At 38.6% G+C, this 26834-nt stretch overlaps 2 protein-coding genes and 1 non-coding gene across 5 annotated transcripts in view; all 3 read left to right on the top strand.

Annotated features, from left to right (window-relative positions):
• Positions 1–26233, top strand: part of LOC109047342 (interferon-induced protein 44-like) — a 39260-nt gene extending 13027 nt beyond the window's left edge. The window contains exons 1-8 of one of the 3 annotated variants that reach the window (XM_042749197.1): positions 23215–23378; positions 24121–24631; positions 24748–24802; positions 24878–25073; positions 25159–25311; positions 25393–25564; positions 25659–25759; positions 25836–26233. In XM_042749197.1, coding sequence (XP_042605131.1) covers positions 24121–24631; positions 24748–24802; positions 24878–25073; positions 25159–25311; positions 25393–25564; positions 25659–25759; positions 25836–26021 — 1374 coding nt within the window. In that variant the 5' untranslated portion in view covers positions 23215–23378 and the 3' untranslated portion in view covers positions 26022–26233. Of the gene's footprint in view, positions 1–2495; positions 2668–2765; positions 2867–2942; positions 4240–23214; positions 23379–24120; positions 24632–24747; positions 24803–24877; positions 25074–25158; positions 25312–25392; positions 25565–25658; positions 25760–25835 lie in introns of those variants that run through there. The other 2 variants (XM_042749198.1, XM_042749199.1) reach the window with 2 other exon arrangements.
• LOC109088054 (interferon-induced protein 44-like) lies at positions 9719–12605 on the top strand. Its single transcript, XM_042748918.1, has 8 exons — positions 9719–9943; positions 10719–11220; positions 11338–11396; positions 11470–11664; positions 11751–11903; positions 11972–12143; positions 12238–12348; positions 12424–12605. Exons 2-8 carry the CDS (start codon positions 10719–10721, stop codon positions 12603–12605), a joined length of 1374 nt encoding a protein of 457 aa, XP_042604852.1. The 5' UTR covers positions 9719–9943.
• On the top strand, positions 17216–17287 carry trnag-ucc. The gene has a single exon. It is a non-coding gene; the product is annotated as a tRNA-Gly (tRNA).
• Positions 26234–26834: the final 601 nt, after the last annotated feature.

Raw genomic sequence — 26834 nt, 5'->3', positions numbered from 1 at the left:
AAATTACCTCAAATTAGCATCAGCTATCTAGTTAACTAGCCATAGCATCAACAATATTTTTTCAAATAGGCTGAGTTTTTTCAACATGGTTCATTAATAAATATTCACATTTTTCTTTTTTTTAGACTATCATTGGTCTACCCCGGTCCTGCCGGGAAAGACAGCAATTCTGATGTTAACATACTGTCAGCTGGAATAGAGGGAATATTCTTAATTACAGGGGGCGGTATATCACGCGGAATTATATGCTCTCCAGCCAGGCTATTGCCTAAGAGGAGATGGATGCCCTTGACAGGTAAGGAAGGGCGGACTGCTATAAACTACTTCCCCCTGTACTGGAAATCAGACTTTTGCAGATAAATCCTGTGCAATGGAACAAACCTGTAACCCAATCCCCCGGACTAAAACATCATTGTTTCCCAGTGCTCAGAGTCAGTAGAAAAGGCAAAACAGACTCCAAGATAAAAGACTCAGATGCCCCCTGTGTCCCTAAGTATATTTTAACTGGCACCTGGATGGAACTACCCACCAGTGAAACTGCCATCTGTAAACAAAAAGGAAAGTAGACACTTCCACCGTTTCAACTGAATCAGCCCTACCGTTGCTCTCACTAAGCTGGCAACAACAGCTCAGGCCTGATGGCTGAGATGAAGTCATAACCCCTTCAGGTTTAGCCTCAGTCCCAGCCACCCAAAACTTATACCCGTTTTTGGTATACCCGACTCAGATACAGCAAGTGCTTGCCCCCCTAACAACATCAGTACCATTTCTCTGACTTTTCCCCTTTAAAACAGGACAGTCCTTCCCAACGCCCCTTAGTCCAAGCAGTATCTATTACACAGCAGCATCCTTCTTAGCCTGACTGGTAGGTGTAAAAAGCAGAAAACCTAGAATCTCTGTGAAGACTCACAGGAAGCCCTTGTGCACTGACTGATTAGCATGTAAATCTATTCTACTCTGGAGTAAAAAAAGGTGGCCCCAAATTAACCTAATGAAGAGACCCCAAAACTCTCTATTGAAACATCCAAAACCTTGTTCCTGCATAAAACCTTACCTGTATTGTTTTCCTTTTAAACTGTCCTTTTTTGTGTCAAAGCGAAATCGTCCAGCCAATGACTACTTTGGGCTTCCACTGCGGTTTTCATCTTATGCTCAGATATATGTGAAGCTGATATGCTCAGGAAGGATGTTTTCTAAACTGTTCTAAAACAATCAAGTTAGAACAACTTCTTCAAAAGTAGCGACACCCCACTGCAGAGCACCAACGATTAAAGTGGCTATTCAAAGCTCTCTCTCTCTACACCTCTGTATACATCTGTTTGTCTCCCATTTTCTCCAGCTCTTGAAACCGCAGAAAGCGATAAGCTTCAGGAACTAATTCGTAAATTTTAAGCACTGCCTCTTTTACTTTTACATAGTTTTTTTCTTTCTGGCACAGGCAGCGCCCAATAAGCTCTTTTTGTGCTCTACCTACAAGAACACTTTGGAGTAACAAAGTTCTCTCTCAGAGTCAGACCAGCCACGGTCCTCAGCCATTCCTCAATTGAAAGAAAAATAAAATATCTGGATCTCTCTCATTGAACTTCGAAGCAACCTAACCATGTTAGATATATCAGGGGACGACAAACCCCTAGGAGCAGTACCCTCACCCCATCAAATGAAAGCCTACCTTCAGCTGACCAGTCTCAGTTGTTCTAAAAGCCACATCACGTTCACTTTTTTATTCTTTCCATTTCTAATTGATCGCCTCAGCTTCCCCTTTCGTTCGCTCTGCCTCACGCTGAGCTTCTCTCTCGGCGCTCAGCTTCCTTTCTTTCTGTTGCATTTCTATTAACACTTTCTGTTGCTCAAACGTAGGTGACATTTAGAAAACTCTGTCGAAAAGAGGTGTCGTAATGCGTTGCTTCTCCTAGCTCTAACTCCTCCATAATTAGAGATGCAGGTGATGAAAGAATATTCCTGACAGCCAATTCCGCCTGAACTGACGCACTTTTTATCTGGGCCAATTCGGCTGTTCTGGGTAAACCCTAAGTCAAGGAAAGTTATAATGTTCATGAAACTTTACGCATAACTGATCCTTTGTCATCCTATTCAAAACCTCCACAGATGGAGCTACAAAAAAATCAAGACAAGACAAACGGAACTGTCCCTGAGATTTTTTAATGTAAAAAAAAAAACAGCTCTTCATGCATAACCCCAAGGACAGAGATTTTTATTACACAATATCAGCAGCGCCTAAACTCCCCATGACAAAATGCCGTTAAAGCAGGCCTCCCCACGACTGTGCCTGTGCCCAGGATAAAGCACAAAAACAATAAACTAAAATAACAAAACAAAATAACAAACAAGCCATTAACGCAGCTGATGTAAGCAACCACTAGGCCACGACTGCCCCCAAGTAGTAGTTAAGGCCACCTAATATAAAGTGGGACCCCAAAATGAATTCAAGTATTTAAGATCTTTAATATACTTTCTGTTAAATTTTCTTGATACAGTTCAACCCCATGGCACCGTTTAAACCTGATGAGCAAAAGGCCTCCAGACCTGCATCTCTACAGGAGAAGATCCACTGTGTGGTGTATGTGATAGACACCATCAAAATCTCCCTCATGTCTGACAAACTACAGGAAAAACTTAATTCTATACGTAGTCAAATAAACTCACTGGGGTAAGCTAACTAACCAAATATTTAGACCATTTTTTATAACTCTTGGCCAATGCACAATGTTCCATGATGGGCTGAAAGTTTGTTAAAAATTTATTAGCCATTCCTCAGATCGCCTTGATGACAAAAGTAGATGAAGCATGTCCTCATGTGCAGAAGGACCTTCAAAACACTTATGCAAGTTCCTACATCAAGTCGAAGGTGAGACGCGGTCACATGATCAGATGTCTGTTGCTACAGGACTCAGAGAGAGTGAGGTGTTGTTTTGTGTCTGCAGGTGCAGGAGATGAGCTCTTGGTTGGGTGTGCCGGTGTCTTGTGTGTTACCGGTGAAGAACTACAGTCAGGAGCTGGAGCTGGAGCTCAACTGTGACATCCTGCTGCTCACCGCTCTACAGCAGATGCTTCGCTTTGCAAACGACTATCTGGATGATGATCCCATTTAAGCCATATAGTGTGCTGCATAGACAGGGGTTTACACTGATCAGCCATAATATTAAAACTTCTGAAAGGAGAAATGAATAACATTGATTATATCTTTACAATAGAATAACAAGTGATTTATGAGGCAATACCACAAGAAGTGCTAGCAATACAAAGATTCAAACAGTAGTACAAGCAAGGAAAAGGAGTATAGGAATAGTGAAAGCATAGAAAAATAAGTTTTGTTTTTTCTTCTTCTTTTTTTTAAATCAGCAGGATGCCATTAAGTGCTCACAGAAGAGATGAGTTTTCAGCTGTTTCTTGAATATTGTCAGGCATTTGACTGTCTGGATGGAATCAGGAAGATTCCACCAGCAAGGATCAGTGAAAGAAAAACATTCTGGAAAGTGATTTGTGCACATCTGTTATGGAACGAGCCGCTACTCACGTACTGACCACAGGCTTCTGGAGGGGGTTTACACTTGAAAGAGTGAATGGAAGTAGGAGGGTGTGGAGCCCGTGGCTGTTCTGTATGTAAGCATTAGTGTCTAGAAAATGCGATCCGCAGCCAATAGAGAGATAAAGAGAAGTGTGATGTGTAGGCTTTCTTAGGCTTATTGAAAACAAGTCTTGCTGCTTAGTTCTGGTTAATCTGGGGTTGATTGCACATTTTGGAAGTTCAGCCAGAAGAAGGTTGCAACACTCCAGCTTAGAAAGGACAAGGGCCTGGACAAGAAGCTGTGCAGCATGTTCCATTAAGAAGGGCCTAATCTAAAGTTGTGCATTGCAAACCTGCAGTGGTTAGTACCTACCAAAAGTAGTGCAAGAAATGACAACTGGTGAACCAGCATCAGGGTCATGGGTGCACAAGGTTCATGGATACATGTGGGAAGCAAAGGCATCTTGTCCGCTACACACAAGAGCTACTGTAGTTAAAATTGCTGATAAACTTAATGCTAACCATGATAGAAAGGTTTCAGAACACACACTACTTGGCAGATTGGTGGGTATAAGGTCATAGACTGGTATACACTGGTCAGAGTGTCCATGATGTCCCATGTCCAGCGCCGAAAGGGCCTATGGACATGTGAGCATCAGAACTAGACCATGGAGCAATGATAGAAGGTTGCCTTTTCTGAGTCATCTTGTTTTCTTTTAGATCAGTTGGATGGCCGGGTGTGTTGTTCAAAATTTTTCAGGAGTGTTTTGAGGAACAAATCCAATCCATGGAGGCCACACCTCACAACTTCAAAGATCTGTTGCTAATGTTTTGGTGCCAGATACATGGGATTCAGAGGTCTTGTGAAGTCCATGCCTTGATGCTTCAGAGTTGTTTTGGCAACACAAGGGGGGTCTACAAGATATTAGGTAGGTGCTTTTAATGTTGTGGCTAATCAGTGCATTCCCCTTGATCAGCATAACACAAGTCAAAAGATTGTTATCCTGTTCTGTTTGTCCATTTTAGTTATTTCAAGAAAATTATGGGAAACCCAAACAAAGTATATATATCATTTAAGCTGTATGTGTTACACTTTTCAAAAATGAGTCGGTGCTCTTCCGTGGTGCAACACATTTATTCCTGTATAAAAAGACAGGTTAGATCGGGAACACTCTCTGTAGCGTGTACACTCGAACTCACTCATTACATACTGAGCGCTCTTTCACTCTACTAGCATCAGTTTTCTTAACAGTATCAAAAATAATGTCTCAAAGTGCAAGCATTTATGCATATTCATGACACTGACTGAACACACCATCACACTATCCTTAAAGTTACCTTTTCTAAACCCATTAACACTATAACACAATAAATCTAAACATGTTCAATACTCACTCTTACACTGTGCAGAGGCAAGTATAGTAAATAACATTAAAGTATCACATTACACTCTGTTAACATAAATACAGGTGAGTAATGTGCAAACTCTAAACTCAAACATTGAAAATTACAATTCAGTATATAGCTACATTACTCCAGCATTTATAATTGTATAAACTTTTCTTATTGCTCTTTTATCATTTTATGAATTACTTTAATCACAGTTTTAACCCAATACCGGTTTCTGTATTTTAACATTACATCCTCAACAAATGGATAATAAAATCATTAACATACTGAGTCTGATTTCTTATTAATAATACACCATGAAATGCTCTTTTTACAGTTAATGGCTGATGGAATGACTCTCAATAAAGTTAACACGTGAGTGGGGTGATTATAGGCTTTATTTTTTCTTCTTCTTTCCAGTTTAACGGCGGTTGGCATCCAGATTGTTGGTTTATTGCCGCCTTCTTTTATTGAGTGTTGTTGATATAATAGTTTTTTTTACTAATAATTATTATTAATATTGTTGCCTAACATTAATATCCACACCACACACACATCATGCATCAAATCCTGCCTAAAACCCTTGCTTCCCTTAAAAAGGTAATCAATATTCTACTCTGTGCCCTATTTACTGTGCTTAGTAACCCCTGTAATGTAATCTCCTGGACCCCAATCTCCCTTAGTTTATACTTCATTACCTGTCTCTGTGTTTCATATCTCTTACAAGTCATGATTATGTGCTCCACTGACTCCTCTTCTCGACATCCCTCACACAATCCTGTCTGGTGCTTCCCTATCATCTTTAGTGTTTTATTCAGTAAACAATGTCCCAACCTTAACCTAGTCATCACAGCATCTTCTCTCCTATTTCCAATTTCCACCCTTTCCTCTTTTACATTTATCTGAACTTGATATAAATGCCTCCCTTTCTTCTCTCGTTCCCGCCTATCTTTTATTGATTTTTGCCACCTTTTATTGATTTTCTCATACTATGCATTTGACCTCAGTTTTCATTAACCTGCATCTCGATGTTCTCTTTTGTTAGTGCCCTTTTAGCCAGCCTGTCCGCCATCTCATTACCCCTAATCCCAACATGTGCTGGGACAAACATATATCTTACCTGATTTCCCTTATTAACTATTTTTGTGTTTAATTGAAGCACTTCATACAGGATATCTTGCCGAGCTTTTGAATGGAATGACTTTAAACTCGCTAAAACTGATAAAGAGTCAGAGCATATCAATACCTTTCCCTGCCCTTCCCTTTCCACCCATTGCAAAGCAATTAAAACTGCCATCATCTCTACTGTATATACCCCTAATTTATTAGATGCTCTTTTACTAATTTATATTTCTTTTCCTAGAATTGCCACCCCAAACCCTGTTTTTCCTGTTTCTGTTTTTTTTTTTGCACCATCTGTATAAATTTGTATGAATTCACTATAATTACCTCCTACTCGGTTGTTAAATATACTTTTCAAATTAATTTCATCCTTTGCTTTCTTTTTCTCCTCAAGCGCAAACCAGTCTACCTCAGGCCATGTAATCTTCCAAGGGGCAATCTCAGGACAAACTACTGTAGGGCTTATTCGCAAGTTAAACACTTCTAGGCCAGTAGCCATATCACCCTTCAGCCCAAGACTGGTTGCCCACTGAAGCTAAGCAGGGCTGAGCCTGGTCAGTACCTGGATGGGAGACCTCCTGGGAAAAATAAGGTTGCTGCTGGAAGAGGTGTTAGTGAGGCCAGCAGGGGGTGCTCACCCTGTGGTCTGTGTGGGTCCTAGCGCCCCAGTGTAGTGATGGGGACACTATGCTGACAAAAAGCACCGTCTTTCGGATGAGACGTTAAACTGAGGTCCTGACTCTCTGTGGTCATTAAAAATCCCAGGATGTCCTTCGAAAAAGGCATCCTGGCAAAATTCGCCAATTGGCCTCTGACCATCATGGCCTCCTAACCATCCCCATATCTACTGATTGGCTTCATCACTCTGTCTCCTCTCCACCAATAAGCTGGTGTGCGGTGTGCGGTGGGCATTTCTGGCGAATATGGCTGCCGTCGCATCATCCAGGTGGATGCTGCACACTGGTGGTGGTTGAGGAGATACCCCCTTCTATGTAAAGCGCTTTGAGTGCCCAGAAAAGCGCTATATAAATGTAAGGAATTATTATTATTATTATTATTATAACTCTTTTGCGATGTTGTTTCCAATTCGACCAAAGTTTTCCTTTAAATTTCTTCCATTTTCTCAGCAATCCTGCAATACTGCTTTTGTGGGATGAGAGTCATCATGTCCCTGCAGTCCTGCCCAATAATTAGCCATCAGTTGAATCCTCCTTAATTCCAGTGGCATTTCGCCCATTTCCACTTGTATAGCAGGTACTGAAGAAGTCTTAAAAGCACCACAACAAATTCTTAGTGCTTGAGTCTGAATGACCTCTAATCTCTTTAGAAGAGACTTCGCTGTAGACCCAACCACTATACTCCCATAATCCAACACTGATCTTATCAAGGCCACATATATCCTTTTAAGAGATGAACGACTGGCTCCCCACTCTCTTCCTGTCAAACATCTCATCATATTAATTACCTTTTTACATTTATCCTCAATTTTCTTTATTTGCTCTGCAAATGTCAACCTCGAATCAAATACCACGCCTAAAAATTTAAAGGATCCTCTCTAATTCTCTGCCATACATCCTTAACCTCCTATCTTCCTGAATTCTTTTTCTGGTAAAAAAGACTGTCTGAGTCTTTTCTATTGAGAACCTAAATCCCCATTCATATGCCCATTCTACCACTTTATCAATTGCTTTCTGAACCTTCCTAATTATGTACTCTGTATTCCTTCCTCTTTTCCACATTGCTCCATCGTCTGCAAACAAAGATGTTCCAATGTCTTCTGGAACATTTACAAAGACATCATTTATCATAATAATAAATAACAGTGGACTTATTACACTTCCTTGGGGTGTTCCATTCCCAACCTCATATTGGCTTGACATTTCTGCCCCAATTCTCACTTGAATTTTCCTGCCAAACAGAAAGCCTTTTACCCAATTAAACAATTTCCCACCTATCCCTATTTTATTTAGCTTGATTAATAACCCCTCCTTCCACATCATATCGTAGGCTTTTTCAATATCAAAGAATACTGCAACTACGGTCTCTATTAGTTTGTGCCTTCCTTATTTCAGTCTCTAATCTTACTACTGAATCCATTGTATTCCTTCCCTTCCTAAAACCACTCTGACAGAACCAATCGTTCTTATGAATCAAATCTTTTTTTTTTTTCTCTTGTTATATTGTTTATAAATGAATATATTGAGGAATAGGCCTACTATGAAAGTTGATGTCTAACTTCAAACAGTGAAGGAGGGAGAAGGTATGATCTCCCGGTTCGCTAAAGACACGAGGCAGCCTATGCATTTAAGGGCTCTAGATAAGGTAAAAGTTTGTGAACAAGCTTTATTTTGGCCTTCTAGAAAGCCTATAGTCTAAAAGTTTAAAATAGGGTAATAACAATGTCTGGAGTTCCAGAGATCTGATATTTTGTAACATAAGTGTAATTTTTCGTGTAACATGACAACATGTTTTAATAATATTTTTACACTATAGTTGTGTAGTTTTTGGGGATTTATTGTATTTTTAATTTGAATTGGCTAATTTAGTAATGTTTGTATATGACTGGGCTTATTAAATGTAAAAGTAATGTAAAATTCACTTTAAAGATGTACATTTCTCAGTATAATTCCTTGTGATAACAATAGAATGGGCTAGTAGAACATTGCTGCCATCTACTGGAAATCAAACACTTTTCAAATTGGCCAGGGCTGGCCCTGGTTGTACATAGAGCTGTATGTGACGTACCTTAAAGGGATATTCCACCCCAAAATGAAAATTTTGTCATTAATCACTTACTCCCATATCGTTCCAAACCCGTAAAAGCTTCATTCATCTTTGGAACACAATTTAAGATATTTTGGATGAAAACCGGGAGGCTTGTGACTGTCCCACAGACTGCCAAATAAATAACACTGTCAAGGTCCAGGAAAGTATGAAAAGCATCGTCAGAATACTCCATCTGCCATCAGTGATTCAACCATAGCGTTATGAAGCAACAAGAATACTTTTTGTACACGAATAAAACAAAAATAATGACTTTATTCAACAATTTGTCTCCTCTGTGTCACTCCACATCACCGCAGCACCATTTTGGAGAATATGAGCTGAACGAAGGATGTGCTGTTTTCTTTCAAATCAAAGTGTAAATACACGTATAAAAATGTAATTTTGTGGCGCGGCTGACACAGAAGAGCTTACTTGGCCAAGTATGTGCGCAAGACTGTCCAGATCTTAAAAATGCCAATGCGCAGTGCCCTTAACACACACTAAACTCACACTATCTCGGCTTAGTGTATCCCATCATGCATCATGTTCTGGAAATAAATCGTGAGACTTTTTACCAAGATGGTGAGAGGTCACGAAAACCTTTACAATACATAAGTTAAATATTAATAATAAAGATAACACATATAATTTGGTAGTAAAACAAAGTGCTACACTAACAAAGATTAGTATATTTATTTTGTATAACATTTGAAACTGCTTTTTATCACTTAATTAGAAGCACCAAAATGATGTCATGCTTTAGGGACTGCTGAACAGAAGTTGATTTTAAAATGCAAACTAGGTTATATAAAATTAAAACAAAGCTTTGTAAACACATTTTTACAACACTATGTGTCCCATCAGGTAATGAAAAGTTCGACACACACTTGTGGTCTTCATCCTCACTTGAACACTTGGGTCAATTACAGCAAATACGTCATAGAAGTAGTCAAGTCCAAAGACCACGAGTGTGGGTATTTGGACAAGCCAAAAATATTGCACTGCCTGTGACTAAGTCAAGACGTTCAATGATAGCAGTGGTGTTAAACGAGAACGTAACTAGAAAAGTGCACAGAAGTTCGAAGTTCACAAGAGAAAGTGTTTCCGTTTTTCTGCAAAGAAGGAGCGTACCTGGGAAACGTAAGCGACTATTTAAAAAGCACTGTTATGCATGTACAAAACATATAAGTAGGCTAAATATTATGCTTATGCTACTGTACTATACTTAAACATTACTAATTATTTTATAGACAGCAACTCGCACGTGATCCTAGGAGTTCACAAAAGTTCTTCTGCTTAAAGGATAAAGTTATTTATCTGATGCAAAACTAGTATTTATCTTTCAATGAACTGATTGCATAGCAATGAATCGAACTTTATGTATTTTTATTTGAACAAATACAGTTTTTAGTTTCAGTTTCAATTTCTCTTGTGAATGCGTATGGTGTCAAAACTATAAAACATTAAATTTTTTATTTGAACAAATACAGTTTTTAGTTTCAGTTTCAATTTCTCTTGTGAATGCGTATGGATATATATATATATATAATTCAGTTTCAATTTCTCTTGTGAATGCGTATGGTGTCAAAACTATAAAACATTAAATGTCAGTTGGATTCACCCTGTAAGAAAAAGAAAACGTAGTCTTTATTTGGTTTTTTTTTTGTTTTGTTTTTTGGATTTGAATATTCATATTTGTATTTTTAATTTAAATTTTTAACAGAGTTATGAAAATAATGCTTAAAGTGTTAGTTCACCCATTAATGAACATTTTGTCATTATTTACTCACTGTGTTACACAGAAATGGTGCTGTGGACACTGTCCTTAAAAGAAAGTGTGTTTCAGTTTTCTTTTGTTTTGTTTTGGTTTTTTTTTTTTTTTTTTTTTTACTTTTACTCTCTTTTTTTGGCACAGATGCAAAAAGCAAAAGTTAGAAAAGTCAGCATCACTCCTGATTTAACAGAAGAGAAAAGAAAGCAGCTCTGTGCTTTGCTGGGGAATGTGGAACTGTCTCTTCTCTACAAAGCTTCAGTTCATGGATATCAAGCTTCTGCCTTCCACCAGAAATGTGACAATCAGGGTCCCACCCTAATTGTAGCCTACAACCGTTCAGGCTACATCTTTGGTGGATACACTAGTGTAGATTATGCTCAAAGTGGGAGGGAAATTTCAGATAGGGAAGCTTTCCTGTTCAGTTTTAAAAGTGGAACCTCTAGCTACATCAAAATTAACAGTGGATATAATGCACGTTATAATGACGCTAAATGGCCAAACTTTGGCCAACAGCTGTACTTTTGCCACAACAACCAACCAGTTGTGTATCATCAAGGAGGGAATGCATTCAATATTAATACCTCATCAATGTATGGCAATGACACTCAGCTGACTGAATGTGAGGTGTATAAAGTGGAACAGGGTAAGTCAATCCTCCACTTTATTACCACTTTATGTGCATATTAATTTCCTTTTTTTTTTAAATTATTAACTTATTTAGTGTCATTAAAAACATTTATCTTTGTTCTACGATTCCCAGAGCCTGAAGTCAGCACTGAGGAGAAACCATGGAGGAATGTTCTATGGACACCTGAGTATGTTTCTAGTTTATCTCTCTTTTGCAAATTTCCTGTGCTAATCTGAACTAATAAAACTGATCTTTGTTGTAGAGCGAAGAGCAGAGCTCATGGGATTGATTAAGAACCATAAACCCCTGATGACATCTGTGAGTCGTGTCAGAATCCTAATGATCGGTCCTGTAGGTGCTGGAAAATCAAGTTTCTTCAACTCCATCAACTCCATCTTCACTGGTCATGTGACCAACAAAGCCATGTCAGGATCTGCAGGCACTAGTCTAACTGTACAGGTACAGATTCAGCAGGACTTCTGAACCTGCCTTGGTTTGTAAAATAAAACAACAATTCTTCTGCAAAGATTCCTGTTTGTTGGTAGTTTCGCACTTATCCAGTGAATGATGGTCGTGAAGGAAAGCCATTGCCATTTGTGTTGTGTGACACCATGGGACTCGAGGAGCAGTCAGGTGCAGGACTGGATATTGAGGACATCAGCAGCATTCTTCAAGGTCACGTACCAGACCGCTATAAAGTAAGAGCATAGGTTCATGTTTTTGGCTTGCAAATATATATTTATCATTAAACTTGTTCTAAATTCAGTTCAATCCCATGGCACCGTTTCAACCTGATAAGCAAAAGTCCTCCAGACCTGCATCTCTTCAGGAGAAGATCCACTGTGTGGTGTATGTGATAGACGCCACCAAAATCTCCCTCATGTCTGACAAACTACAGGAAAAACTTGCTTCCATACGCAGAAAAGTGAACTCACTGGGTAAGAGAACATATTTACACCAATCTTGTGACTAATATAAAGTAGATTGTACATAGAGCGTTATGTACCTTAAAATGTACCTCAACAATTTCAGGCATCTCTCAGATCGTCTTGATGACAAAAGTAGATGAAGCATGTCCTCTAGTGGAGGAAGATCTTCAAAGCCTTTATGTCAGTTCCTACATCAAGACAAAGGTAAGACGCGGTCACATGATCAGATGTCTGTTGCTACAGGACTCAGAGAGAGTGAGGTGTTGTTTTGTGTCTGCAGGTGCAGGAGGTGAGCTCTCGGTGGCTTTGGGTGTGCCGGTGTCTTGTGTGTTACCGGTGAAGAACTACAGTCAGGAGCTGGAGCTGGAGCTCAACTGTGACGTCCTGCTGCTCACCGCTCTACAGCAGATTCTTCGCTTTGCAGATGACTATTTTGATGATATTCGTTCTGTGGAGGGTAACCCTAAATAATTATCTTTTTTTCGCAGTTCTTGCGTTTAAGGCTAGATTCAGAAAAGGAATAAAAAGCTCTTTGAATCATTTGCAGAACTTAATGAAAATCTCACACTGGTCATTTTCTGTCATTTGCTTTTATGCATTTAGTACTTTTATACTTAAGGTCTAACATTTCATTGAACAAAATGTATTTTTTAATATTGAGTATACAGTTACGTGAGTATACTTTTTTTTTTTTTTACTTTCACTTAATTTGTGTAATTTTCTTCTATAGCCTGATGTTTATTAAGGGATTGTGAATTCTTCACTTTTGTTATGATTTTTGGGCTTCTGTGACTTTATGCTCAGTAAGAGGACTAATAAAGATGGACTATTTTGAACACTTTTATTGGTAGTAATGTCTTGACTTTTTGAACACTTTTATTGGTATATATATATATATATATATATATAGTCTTATATATATACACACAATAATTTAGCACTGATTGTTTAGACTAGTCAATTCAGTTAAAATACAACCCCAGTTTCAGAGAAGCAATAAAATCAAGAATCTGTGATTTGTTCATTCTCTTTAACTTTTATTTAATTGACAATAGTACAAAGAAAACATTTCCAAAGTTTTTACTGACCGACATAAATGTATTTTGTTAATATGAACAAATTTTGACTGCAGGCAGGCCAGTCTATTGTAGCACATGCAGACTGAGAGCTGGCATTGTTATGATCTAATAACCATTTATTTCCTATGAAAGACATCATCTTGATGGCCGTATATATCTCTGTATATTTCTCTGTAATGTCTCATTGTTAATTGTAAATTGTAACTTATGACATTTGCCAGTGATGTTTGCTGTTTTGAATTATTATATCATGTCAGATGTTTGCTTTTGCCTCTGTCACTGATGAAAGTCCGGATGGTCCCTTTGGTCTTTGGGACTGAGAACTCGAAATCCATTTTTCCCAGAAACAATTTGAAATGTGGACTCATCTGAGTACAGCACACCTTACCACTGTCTTTTTGACTATCTGAGATGAGCTCTGGCTCAGAGAACCCAGCAGCATCACTGCATAGAATTGATGTATAGATCTCTGCTAGAGTAACAGATATTCAAGTTGCATTTCTTGATGCAGCAGAAGACTGTGGTAAATGACAGTGGTTTTCTGAAGTACTCCGGAGCCCATGTGGCTATATTTAACACAGCAGCATGACGATTTCTTATGCAATGCCATCTGAGGGATCAAAGGTCACGCATGATCCATGATCCAGCTTTGATTGCAAAGACTGAGATGCTCCTTTTATACCCGAACATGATACCTTAACATATTACCAATTCACCTGCTTACTGTGATCTGTTTTAAAACAGTTTAAAGTAGATATTCTATAACCTTTTCACTTTTATTTTGCCTCTGTCCCAACTTTTTTGGAATGTGCTGCAGCCATCGAAATCAAAATTAGTTCAGATTTACGAAATACATTTACGCTGGTCAGTGAAAACTTTGGAAATCTTTTTTTTTTCTTCAAGTAAATAAAAGTTAAAGAGAATGAACAAATCATAGATTCTTGATTTTATTGCATTTTTACGAAACGTCCCAGCTCCACTGGAATTGGGGTTGTATTTTAACTGAGTAGACTAATCTAAACAGTGCTACATTTTAGTTCACAATCATACCCAATCAAGAAAAGGAAATGCAATTTTTTTTGTCACTTTCACATATGTTGCATGGTTGCTGTTGTAGTTGTTTGTTACAGTACATTCCTGTTCCATGATAAGGTTTAAAGTATAACACTAGAATTGATTGGGTTTTTTTTTTTAAATTTGAATTAAATAAAAATTTAACAATTATTAAACACATTTCTAAGACTAAACAATTACTTTTACATAGAAAATATATTTAACAACCTAATTTAAAGTTCCTATAAACATTATAATCAAGCATGACATACGACCTGCTGAATGGCTTGCTCTTGTAAACCTTGGTAATGTCAGTTAATTTTCTGAATGGATCAACATGTTTGAAGGAATCGGTTCAGTGAATGATTCAGACTCGCTCATAAGTCACTTGCCGCCACCTACCAGTGTTGCCAACTTAGCAATTTTGTTGCTAGTTTTAACAATTTTTCAGACTACCCTAGCAACTTTTTTTTCAAAAAGCACCTCTAGCAACAAATTTAGCTATTTTTTTAAAAGTTTTTGGCAACTTTTAGCAACTTTTGTAAAGTGACTCAAATGATAAAAAAGAAGCACATCAACCTGGAGAGAGCTAGAGAAAGATGCTTAACAGTACAAACATCAAATGTGCATTAAGTTGCTAGTTCCAAATGGTCAATAATAAATGCACATTTATGATACAGCATGTTATTAGCTTGTATATATAATTGTTGTTCAGTTAGGTACAGTGTAAGAACAATATATGTGGAAAAACTGAAAAGGTACTGGTCATTTTCTGCCAGGATGTTATCTTTTAAGTTGTAACCTGTAACCTGAAAACACAAAATACAATGTGGAATTGAAAACACAGGTAAGACACCTGTGAAAAATAAATATGGACTGTTCCTTCATATAAACAGTAGATTGTGACCTATTTTTATAGACTTTTGTGTAGCATACTAACTAGCTACCAGTACACTGCTTAAAACTATAATTGTTCAGAATGTGCAGTTTTACTAGTTAATAAGAAAATGCATAAAATTTGTAACTGTTCAATAATTCAATGTTGTAAAAAAAAGTGCTATTTATTTTACTTTTACAAATTAAAATATTTTGTTTATAAATTTTTTTTTTAACAAATAACATTTAAAAAAGATTTTTCGATGAGATTTGAGTAATATGGTTGTGTAGTAGTCTATTTGTTGTGTGGTGGTTTTTTTAAAAAAACGCGCAATGTCGTCATCGCGCAATGAACTCGATCCCCTGAAAATTAGTTGGCAACACTGCCACCTACTGGTGTAATGAAGAACCCCGAGATGCTGTCTGGAAAAATTCCGCGGCTACGCAAATTTATCACATGGTAGCCTACTGTGAATGAATTTGATTCTCTGATATATTTTGGTGTAATGAAGAGATTCACACATGCGTAAACAATTTCACATGCATGAAACCTAATTCACGTACACACAAGAAAATTCACGTGCGTGAAAAAAAAATATATTCACAAAAAGCAATTCACATGCGCAAATAAAATTATATATTCATAAAATACATTTCACAAATGCAAAACACAATTCGTAGATATACAACTGTGCACAAAAACCTTTGAATGTTTAAAATGTATGAGTGTCTGAATGTACAAATCGTCATTTTACTACGAATCCACTCGGATTTGTGTGTGTGTTTTTGAGACTTTCCTGGCAGAGCTCTCTTCCCACGTGGGTCTGTCGTACTCTTTAGCCAATCAGATGCGAGCTTACCATTCAACCAATCATATCATAAGCCACCGAGAGTGTATTCAGAAGCTCGCAGGCAATCGGGGAGACGTCAAGAGAGAAGCCCATAGAAGCCCTGGCGTTACATTTTAAAATACTATACAAAATAATTAATCAGAATACTTACTCCTGCTCACTCACGCCAACTCCCCGCTCAAGCTCGCCGTCTCTGCAAGATTAACGATGGCAGTTTGCACGCACAGCTACTAGAAGATTTACATCTGTCAGACAGGTTGCTGACGTCATCAAGCTTAGTTTGAGTCTGCGCGTCAGAAACGGAAGTTCTAAAAATCGTTAAAAATGGGCTTCACTTGTCTCAATTGAGTTCCAATTGGGTCGCTGTGTTCATTTCTTTTACTGTCTATGGGATTATTGATGTAAAGGCTTAATTTCCGTTCTAATTAATCCATATTGCGCAAAAGGTGCGCAGAATCGTGCTCCTTGAATGCAGTCTCAGTGGCTTATGATTTGATTGGTTGAATGGTAAGCTCGCATCTGATTGGCTAAAGAGTACGACAGACCCACGTGGGAAGAGAGCTCTGCCAGGAAAGTCTCAAAAAACACACACACACAAATCCGAGTGGATTCGTAGTAAATGACGATTTGTACATTCAGACACTCGTACATTTTAAACATTCAAAGGTTTTTGTGCACAGTTGTATATCTACGAATTGTGTTTTGCATTTGTGAAATGTATTTTATGAATATATAATTTTATTTTGCGCATGTGAATTGCTTTTTGTGAATATATTTTTTTTTTCACGCACGTGAATTTTTTTTTTGTGTGTACGTGAATTAGGTTTCATGCATGTGAAATTGTTTACGCATGTGTGAATAGTGTTTTTGGCGTGAATTATATTTGAGACTAATCTGTCTCCGTAGCCTACTTGTTTCTTTTCTCGTCGAAAAAGATTGTGAATGCTGGAGAATTGTTTTAAGAATGTTGTACACATTGCTGCAGTTCTGTGTATCAGGCATCAATCATTGGAACTGAGAGATTTAACTGATTAACCTGACAAATAAATCGTCTGTAAAACATCCGCCGGCTAAAACACATATTGAATTCAACACAACTAATTTCGCCAGAAAGAGCGACGCGTTTTATTTTATTCTAGTCTACAAGATTCACGTCATGTATTGGTTTTGATGTGATTTTTTTGCTGAGTATGTGACGTCTGTAGTGCACACTAGTAGGCAAGCGTTGGTGGTATAGTGGTGAGCATAGCTGCCTTCCAAGCAGTTGACCCGGGTTCGATTCCCGGCCAACGCAGCATCTTTTTCTGCTTCAAATAACTTTGAGCAAAAGCCCTTTCACGCCAAGATCGATAATTATGAAATTATAATTATCTTCCTAAAGGCGGGCCTACACGGTGCGAATTCGGATGGTCGGAAGATCGTATGTCCACGCACACGTCACGAGTGAGTTTATCTAAAAATCGTACGATTTTACGACCTGCCAATTTCCGAAGCAATCGCACGAAGTTCATAGGCGCGTTCAACTTGAAGCAGCGCTGCACAGTTTGATCACTGTAAGACATCAAAGTTCCGCGAGAGCGATAAGAGAGCACACGGATCCAATCCATTCGAATCGCTCTCGCGGTACTTTGATGTCATACAGTGATCATTCTGTGCAGCGCTGCTTCAAGTCGAAGGCGCCTAATATAACTGCTCTCCCTCTCTCATAACTGCATATAAAATATTGATACGAGCCGTGACTGTTCCCTACACATACAGGTTCTTTTTCAGCGAAACCGGGACGTCTGGTCACCCTAGTGTGTGTGTTTTTGGGTGGGTTTTTTTGGGATATTTTTGGAAAACACTGTTGGATCATCGGCGGGGGGGGCACTGTCGTTTGATAAATATTTTTTTGACGCATTGGCAACATCATAGTAGCATGGAAATCCAGACCTAAATCTGAAAGATCTATATAGAATGACAATGAACGATTTAGACTTGGGTTTTTATCTAAAAGAGGAACAGAAGACAGCGCTGAAATTTGCTGTTTTGCCGACCGGATACGGCAAGAGTCAGTTAGCTCCAATGATCTATATAGAATGACATTCTACCCTAGAATGTTAGCTCCAATGATCTATCTATATAGAATTGTGACGAGTGGGGCGGGGCCGAGAGCCGTGGGAACGGAGCGAGGCCGGTGGAGTGATTGGGAAATGAGCGACACCTGCTCCACTCACCTGTCTCGATTCCCACGGAGGAGATCGGAAGGATACAAATGAGGAGCGACGACAGTGAAGGACGAGAGAGGACCAGGCCTGAGTTTTATTTTGTGTTTGGTTTTTGTTTGTGCGCGGCAGTCGACCGTGAGGGGCTGTCGCGCTGTTTTATCTTTATTTGGTAATTAAAGTTTTATTTGAATGTTCGCCGGTTGCCGCCTCCTTCTTCCCGTGATTATGGAGTTTTTTATTATTTACAAGAATGTCATTATATAATTTTTTTTATTTTATTTTTACCTGTCTTGATTCCTAATACACAACAGATGACGACTGTTAATTAAAACGTTCAGAATACGATTCCATATAAGGTTAGTATAGCCTAGTTTAGCACTTTGCGAATGGACAGCGACTCGTAGCCTATTCTCGCGTTCTACGAGTTCAGTAGCCTACATTTTTGGGAAAAGCGCTAGGAATTGCGGCTAATGTTTATAACCTTGCACGTAGAGAGCGCTTTTAAGAGCTAAGATAGGCTAGGCTACATCGTTATCGGGAAACCCGGCCCAGAACAGATAGCCTAAACAACAGAACAGGACAGAAAATAATAATATAAATATAATATAGGCTAAATAAAAAAACCTAAAATAGGCCTACAATAAATAGCAATATATTTTTTATACTTAAATAATTAACAAATTACGACGACAAAAATAAAACACTGAATCAGTTTGAAGCTTTAAAAAACCGCCAAAAAATAAATAAAAAATGTCCCCATCAGACAAAGTTTTTTCTTATAGATGTTTCTGAAAACTTAAGACTTTTTTCTTCAGAAAACGAGTAGGACATCATCACACAAATGTCTGCGTATTAAATCTTTTGGCGGTTGTCCGGAGCTAGCATTCGCAGAAGAAGGGCCAGCTCGGCTCTCATAGACCGTAGTACTGGTGGTCGTGGCCGGAGTATCTAAGTCTGCTGATTGACGAGGCTGCGGCGGTCTAAACCATTTTCGTAAATCCATTTTTTTTTTTTTTTTTTTTTTTTTTTTAATTAGTTGCTAATAACTGTCTATAATATAGACGGACAAACTGTTTTTCAACTTGAAATGGATTTTGTGCGTGCTGCAAATCAAATGTAACAAGTTTACTCGGCGACCAATAAACATTCACCATGACGAAGCCTAGTAACGTGCCATGAACAACCAAAATTATGCATTTTCCCCATTCTTTTTATTTTATTTAATTTAAGTTGCAGTTTGAACATTTAATATTTTTATTTTTTTTAGTTTTATTTTTTGGGGCCACGCCATGGCCTGTAGGAGGGGCATCAATGACCGCTAGGGGGGGCACGGCCCTCGAATGCCCCACCACAGCGCCGGCGCTGGTCTGTCTGGTATGTGGTTCATGGGCCCCAAATGTCCTTCGTGGCTTGTGTATTTGTATGTGTTATTGGTTTTTTAGTTCACTTCCTATGCCCTCTTAAACCAAATGGCTTAAAAAAAATACCAAACGGTGTTTAATTGAAATTTTAAACATGCATTTTTCCGTGATGGATATAGGTATGGGGATAGAATATACAGTTTGTACAGTATAGAAAACCGTTACGCCTAAACTACATATTCGTGTGTGTGTGTGTGTGTGTGTGTGTGTGTGTGTGTGTGTGTGTGTGTGTGAGAGAGAGAATTAAAAAGCGGTTATTCAACTAATAAATTATACAGGTCCTTCTCAAAAAATTAGCATATTGTGAAAAAGTTCATTATTTTCCATAATGTAATGATAAAAATTAAACTTTCATATATTTTAGATTCATTGCACACCAACTGAAATATTTCAGGTCTTTTATTGTTTTAATACTGATGATTTTGGCATACAGCTCATGAAAACCCAAAATTCCTATCTAAAAAAATTAGCATATTTCATCCGACCAATAAAAGAAAAGTGTTTTTAATAATACAAAAAAGTCAACCTTCAAGTAATTATGTTCAGTTATGCACTCAATACTTGGTCGGGAATCCTTTTGCAGAAATGACTGCTTCAATGCGGCGTGGTATGGAGGCAATCAGCCTGTGGCACTGCTGAGGTGTTATGGAGGCCCAGGATGCTTGGATAGAGGCCTTAAGCTCATCCAGAGTGTTGGGTCTTGCGTCTCTCAACTTTCTCTTCACAATATCCCACAGATTCTCTATGGGGTTCAGGTCAGGAGAGTTGGCAGGCCAATTGAGCACAGTAATACCATGGTCAGTAAACCATTTACCAGTGGTTTTGGCACTGTGAGCAGGTGCCAGGTCGTGCTGAAAAAACGAAATCTTCATCTCCATAAAGCTTTTCAGCAGATGGAAGCATGAAGTGCTCCAAAATCTCCTGATAGCTAGCTGCATTGACCCTGCCCTTGATAAAACACAGTGGACCAACACCAGCAGCTGACATGGCACCCCAGACCATCACTGACTGTGGGTACTTGACACTGGACTTCAGGCATTTTGGCATTTCCTTCTCCCCAGTCTTCCTCCAGACTCTGGCACCTTGATTTCCGAATGACATGCAAAATTTGCTTTCATCCGAAAAAAGTACTTTGGACCACTGAGCAACAGTCCAGTGCTGCTTCTCTGTAGCCCAGGTCAGGCGTTTCTGCCGCTGTTTCTGGTTCAAAAGCACACGCCTGTGCACGGTGGCTCTGGATGTTTCTACTCCAGACTCAGTCCACTGCTTCCGCAGGTCCCCCAAGGTCTGGAATCGGTCCTTCTCCACAATCTTCCTCAGGGTCCGGTCACCTCTTCTCGTTGTGCAGCGTTTTTTTTTGCCACACTTTTTCCTTCCCACAGACTTCCCACTGAGGTGCCTTGATACAGCACTCTGGGAACAGCCTATTCGTTCACAAATTTCTTTCTGTGTCTTACCCTCTCGCTTGAGGGTGTCAATGATGGCCTTCTGGACAGCAGTCAGGTCGGCAGTCTTACCCATGATTGCGGTTTTGAGTAATGAACCAGGCTGGGAGTTTTAAAAGCCTCAGGAATCTTTTGCAGGTGTTTAGAGTTAATTAGTTGATTCAGATGATTAGGTTAATATCTCGTTCAGAGAACCTTTTCATGATATGCTAATTTTTTGAGATTTTGGGTTTTCATGAGCTGTATGCCAAAATCATCAGTATTAAAACAATAAAAGACCTGAAATATTTCAGTTGGTGTGCAATGAATCTAAAATATATGAAAGTTTAATTTTTATCATTACATTATGGAAAATAATGAACTTTTTCACAATATGCTAATTTTTTGAGAAGGACCTGTATATAGAAAGTGACATTATCACTAACTTTGAACGCGAATTTAAGCACTCTCAAAAAAAGACTATCATTATAATCACTGAATCTGTATACATTGTGAAATGAATCTCTTACATTGTACATAGCCTACATCTGCGCTTTGTTGTTTATGATGAGAGAATTCGTAAGAGTTCGGAATTCAGTCAGAGAATGCGCGCACACTCAACAAAGCTGATGAGTTTCAGTGATGACTCCTCTGAACGTCTGATTGGCCATTGCATTCCTAATCTCAACAGAATTGTGTGTGATAGGTTAAAATGCGGAACACTTAAATACGGTGCATGAGCAGCAATCGACACTGTCTATTCATTTTCACGTTGTTAGCAACAGACATAATAGATTTAATTTGTTTATGCAGAGGCATTTTTGTCCGATTAAGTGGCTTTTTTTTCCCCGAGTCCCCGTGGCCAGGGGAAGGCTAAAGGCCCCGATATATTTCAAACGAAGCTTGTTTTCGTTCGGGGGCAAAAAGAACTTCGAAAAGGTTGAGATTAATGTAAACGTGTCTTGATGCTCGTGCATATCCGCTAAAAACAACAACGATGAAATGAAGAAGTGTACGCAATCTAGGTGTGAGACAGGCCCTAATGGTCAGAATATTATAGACAAAAGAATAATGATTAGCAGCAGTTCAGAGTCAAGTATCATGTTTGCAATACAAAAGAACCATTCCATTTCAATAATCTGTCCTTTATGGGAAGTGTGAATGGCTCATAGTCTGAAAACTTTAGCATGATTAGGAAAAAATTAATCAGTCAGAGTCAGTTTGTTATTTGTTGACAATTTTTTATTGTCTGCGTTGTCGATAATGTCAACTAATCGTTTGAGCCCTACTGGATATGTAAGAGCATATGTACCACCTCCAATCCACTGCGGTCAAGCCAGCCGCCACTCCGAAATGCACTGTCAATCCAAAGCACATCAACAGGGATCAGTTCTTGGACCCTTCCTCTTCTCCATATACACTACATCACTGAGACCCATCATACAGGCACATGGTTTGTCCTAACATTGCTATGCTGATGACACACAGCTCTATCTTTCATTTCAACCAGAATCACCTACAGCTCAACCTACTGAAGACTGAGCCCTTCCTAAAGGAGCATGCTGCACAACTTCTTGTCCAGGCCCTTGTCATTTCTATGCTGGACTACTGTAGCGCTATTCTGGCTGGACTTCCATCATGTACAATCAAACCTCTACAACTGATTCAGAATGCAGCAGGACGACTGGTCATCAACAAGCCCAATCTCTCTGCACTTCCTGCCGGTTGTGGCTTGCATCAAGTTCAAGACATTGATGCTTGCGTACAGAACAGCCACAGGCTCAGCACCCTCATACTTCCACTCACTCACTCACTCACTCTTTTGAGTCTACATTCCTTCAGAAGCCTGAGATCTGTAAATGAGCGATGCCTTGTGGTACCATTACAGAGAGGCACAAAATCATTTACTCTTAATGAGTGATGCATGATGCTATGTTGTAGTATTTTCTTGCTCCTATACTAACAAGATTCACTGAAATTGAATTTCGACATTTTTCTTAAATAAAATTTTTAAATTACACAAAGATATTGGTTATTGAATTGAGAATTGAGCACGTTAAAGCACAAAGTACAAGCATCCCATGTCTCCCTATTACTTTCTTTTTGTATTACTGCGCCTTTAAATCCTTTGTGGTTAAGACCCAACGTCAGTGTTGTTAAAAAAAAAAAAAATTCCAAGAGATGAATGCTTTTATTGAGATGTTTTATATAACAGTATGACTTCCAAACACGCCTAAGCAAATAGCAGTGCTGTTAAACGTTAATGGACTTCCTTGTCTTGAGTCTAAATACCAAAACACTGAAGCATTTCGAGGTTTCTTGTTCTACAAAACGTAAGTGACAAAGCTAGTTTTCAATGAACAATAACTATTTGAGTATATGCACACATTAATTTATTCACTTAAGGTTTAAATATAGGTTATTATCCAGTGTTTATCTTCCAGCAAGTTTATTGAATAGCAATGAATCGAACATTATATTTTAATTTAAACAAATTAGCTTTTCAGTGTTAATTCGGTGTTCACTGTTTATTTTCAGTTTTTTTCCGCAGTGACAAAGGTGACGAAGAGTTCATATATAACGTTACAGACTGTACTTTGAAGGCTGCGTCCTCTCGAATTGGTACTCTATAGTCAAATCTAAATAGAATGCGTTAAGAATGTAATGTTTGTAGTGTTTGATGGTGTTTTTAATTACTGAGTATGTATATTAAAGTCTTAAAATGTAAGTTAAAAAATCCATATGATAAAATTGTAACGATTAAATTAGTTGCTAACTCTCTTAACGATTTTGGGCTTTATTTTACTATCGTGAACGCTCGTCTAACAATGCTTCTCGACACAAAACTGAAAACTTTTGGAACGTTTTCCCAAAATTCCATCCACACACAAGTGCGCAGACTCTTTCTCAAGAAGAACTTCCACCCCTTAAAGGCCCCATTTAAAAAGAACACATAACACAGGAACAGAACATACATGCTCTTAAATCACAACTGAACAGATCATAATGCACTTTTAAGACTTGCTGCGTTATTATTATTATTATTATTATTATTTTCTTTTTCTTTTGGCACAGATGCAAAAAGCCAAAGTTAGAAAAGTCAGCACAGATACCCTCACTTCTAATTTACCAGAAGAGCGAAGAGAACAGCTTTGTGCCTCACTAGGGAATGTGGAACTGTCTCTTCTCTACAAAGCTTCAGTCCATGGATATAAAGCTTCTGCCTTCCACCAGAGATGTGACCGCCAGGGTCCCACCTTAGTTGTAGCCTACAATAATTCAGACTACATCTTTGGTGGATACACTAGTGTAGATTTTGCTCAAAGTGGGAGGGAAATTTCAGATGAGGAAGCTTTCCTGTTCAGTTTTAAAAGTGGAACCTCTAGCTACATCAAAATTAACAGTGGATATAACGCACGTTATGATGACGCTAAATGGCCAAACTTTGGCCAACAGCTGTACTTTTGCCACAACAACCAACCAGTTGTGTATCATCAAGGAGGGAATGCATTCAATATTAATACCTCATCAATGTATGGCAATGACACTCAGCTGACTGAATGTGAGGTGTATAAAGTGGAACAGGGTAAGTCAATCCTCCGCTTTATTACCACTTTATGTGCATATTAATTTCTGTTTCTTTAAAATAATTAACTTATTTAGTGTCATTAAAACATTCTATCTTTGTTCTACGATTCCCAGAGCCTGAAGTCAGCACTGAGGAGAAACCATGGAGGAATGTTCTATGGACACCTGAGTATGTTTCTAGTTTATCTCTCTTTTGCAAATTTCCTGTGCTAATCTGAACTAATAAAACTGATCTTTGTTGTAGACGAAGAGCAGAGCTCATGGGATTGATTAAGAACCATAAACCCCTGATGACATCTGTGAGTCGTGTCAGAATCCTAATGATCGGTCCTGTAGGTGCTGGAAAATCCAGTTTCTTCAACTCCATCAACTCCATCTTCACTGGTCATGTGACCAACAAAGCCATGTCAGGATCTGCAGGCACTAGTCTAACTGTACAGGTACAGATTCAGCAGGACTTCTGAACCTGCCTTGTTTGTAAAATAAAACAACAATTCTTCTGCAAAGATTCCTGTTTGTTGCTAGTTTCGCACTTATCCAGTGAATGATGGTCGTGAGGAAAAGCCGTTGCCTTTTGTGTTGTGTGACACCATGGGACTCGAGGAGCAGTCAGGTGCAGGACTGGATATTGAGGACATCAGCAGCATTCTTCAAGGTCACGTACCAGACCGCTATAAAGTAAGAGCATAGGTTCATGTTTTTGGCTTGCAAATGTATATTTATCAGTAAAATTGATTTTATTTAAATTATTCTCAATTGTTCAACCCCATGGCACCGTTTCAACCTGATGAGCAAAAGTCCTCCAGACCTGCATCTCTACAGGAGAAGATCCACTGTGTGGTGTATGTGATAGACACCACCAAAATCTCCCTCATGTCTGACAAACTACAGGAAAAACTTGCTTCCATACGCAGAAAAGTGAACTCACTGGGTAAGAGAACATATTTACACCAATCTTGTGGCTAATATAAAGTAGGTTGTACATAGAGCGTTATGTACATTAAAACGTACCTCAACAATTTCAGGCATCTCTCAGATCGTCTTGATGACAAAAGTAGATGAAGCATGTCCTCTAGTGGAGGAAGATCTTCAAAGTCTTTATGTCAGTTCCTACATCAAGACAAAGGTGAGACGCGGTCACATGATCAGATGTCTGTTGCTACAGGACTCAGAGAGCGTGAGGTGTTGTTTTGTGTCTGCAGGTGCAGGAGGTGAGCTCTTGGTTGGGTGTGCCGGTGCCTTGTGTGTTACCGGTGAAGAACTACAGTCAGGAGCTGGAGCTGGAGCTCAACTGTGACGTCCTGCTGCTCACCGCTCTACAGCAGATGCTTCGCTTTGCAGATGACTATTTTGATGATATTTGTCCTGTGGAGGGTAACGCTAAATAATTATCTTTTTTTCGCAGTTCTTGCGGTTAAGGCTAGATTCAGAAAAGGAATAAAAAGCTCTTTGAATCATTTGCAGAACTTAATGAAAATCTCACACTGGTCATTTTCTGTCATTTGCTTTTATGCATTTAGTCATTTTATACCTAAGGTCTAACATTTCATTGAACAAAATGTATTTTTTAATATTAAGTATACAGTTATGTGAGTATACTTTTTTTTTTTTTTCTTTCACTTAAAGGAGAAGTTCACTTTTAAAAAAACTTTTTTGCTGATAATTTACTCACCCCCATGTCATCCAAGATGTCCATGTCTTTCTTTCTTCAGTCGAAAAGGAATTAAGGTTTTTGATGAAAACATTCCAGGATTTTCCCCCATGTAATGGACTCTAATGGGACCCAAACGGTTCAAGGTCCAAATGACAGTTTCAGTGCAGCTTCAAATGGCTTTAAACGATATCAGACGATGAATAAGGGTCTTATCTAGCGAAACGATCGGTCATTTCCAAAATAAATAAAAAAGTTTAAGTTTTATAAGCACAAACGCTGGCCTTGCTCTGTACTGTGATGCGCGTTGAAGACGTCACGTAATACGCAATTACGTTGAAAAGGTCAAGCTTGACGTAGGCGGAAGTATCGTGTCAGTGTTTACAAGTTGAACGTGCAAAGAAAATTAAACGCCGTTTACAAAAAAAAGGAAGTTAAAAGGTAAAACAACGATGTCTGACGATTTTGAACTTAGAAGAGAAGATGAGATGGGAGTTTTTCGCCCTGCCCTACCTTTTTGAACCGGAATACACAGAGGAAGAAATTAGGC

The sequence above is a fragment of the Cyprinus carpio genome, chromosome B22 (genome assembly GCF_018340385.1).
Source record: "Cyprinus carpio isolate SPL01 chromosome B22, ASM1834038v1, whole genome shotgun sequence".
Taxonomy (NCBI): Eukaryota; Metazoa; Chordata; class Actinopteri; order Cypriniformes; family Cyprinidae; genus Cyprinus; species Cyprinus carpio.
Note: the sequence above shows the minus strand (reverse complement) of the source record. Positions and strands in the feature narration are given on the sequence as shown.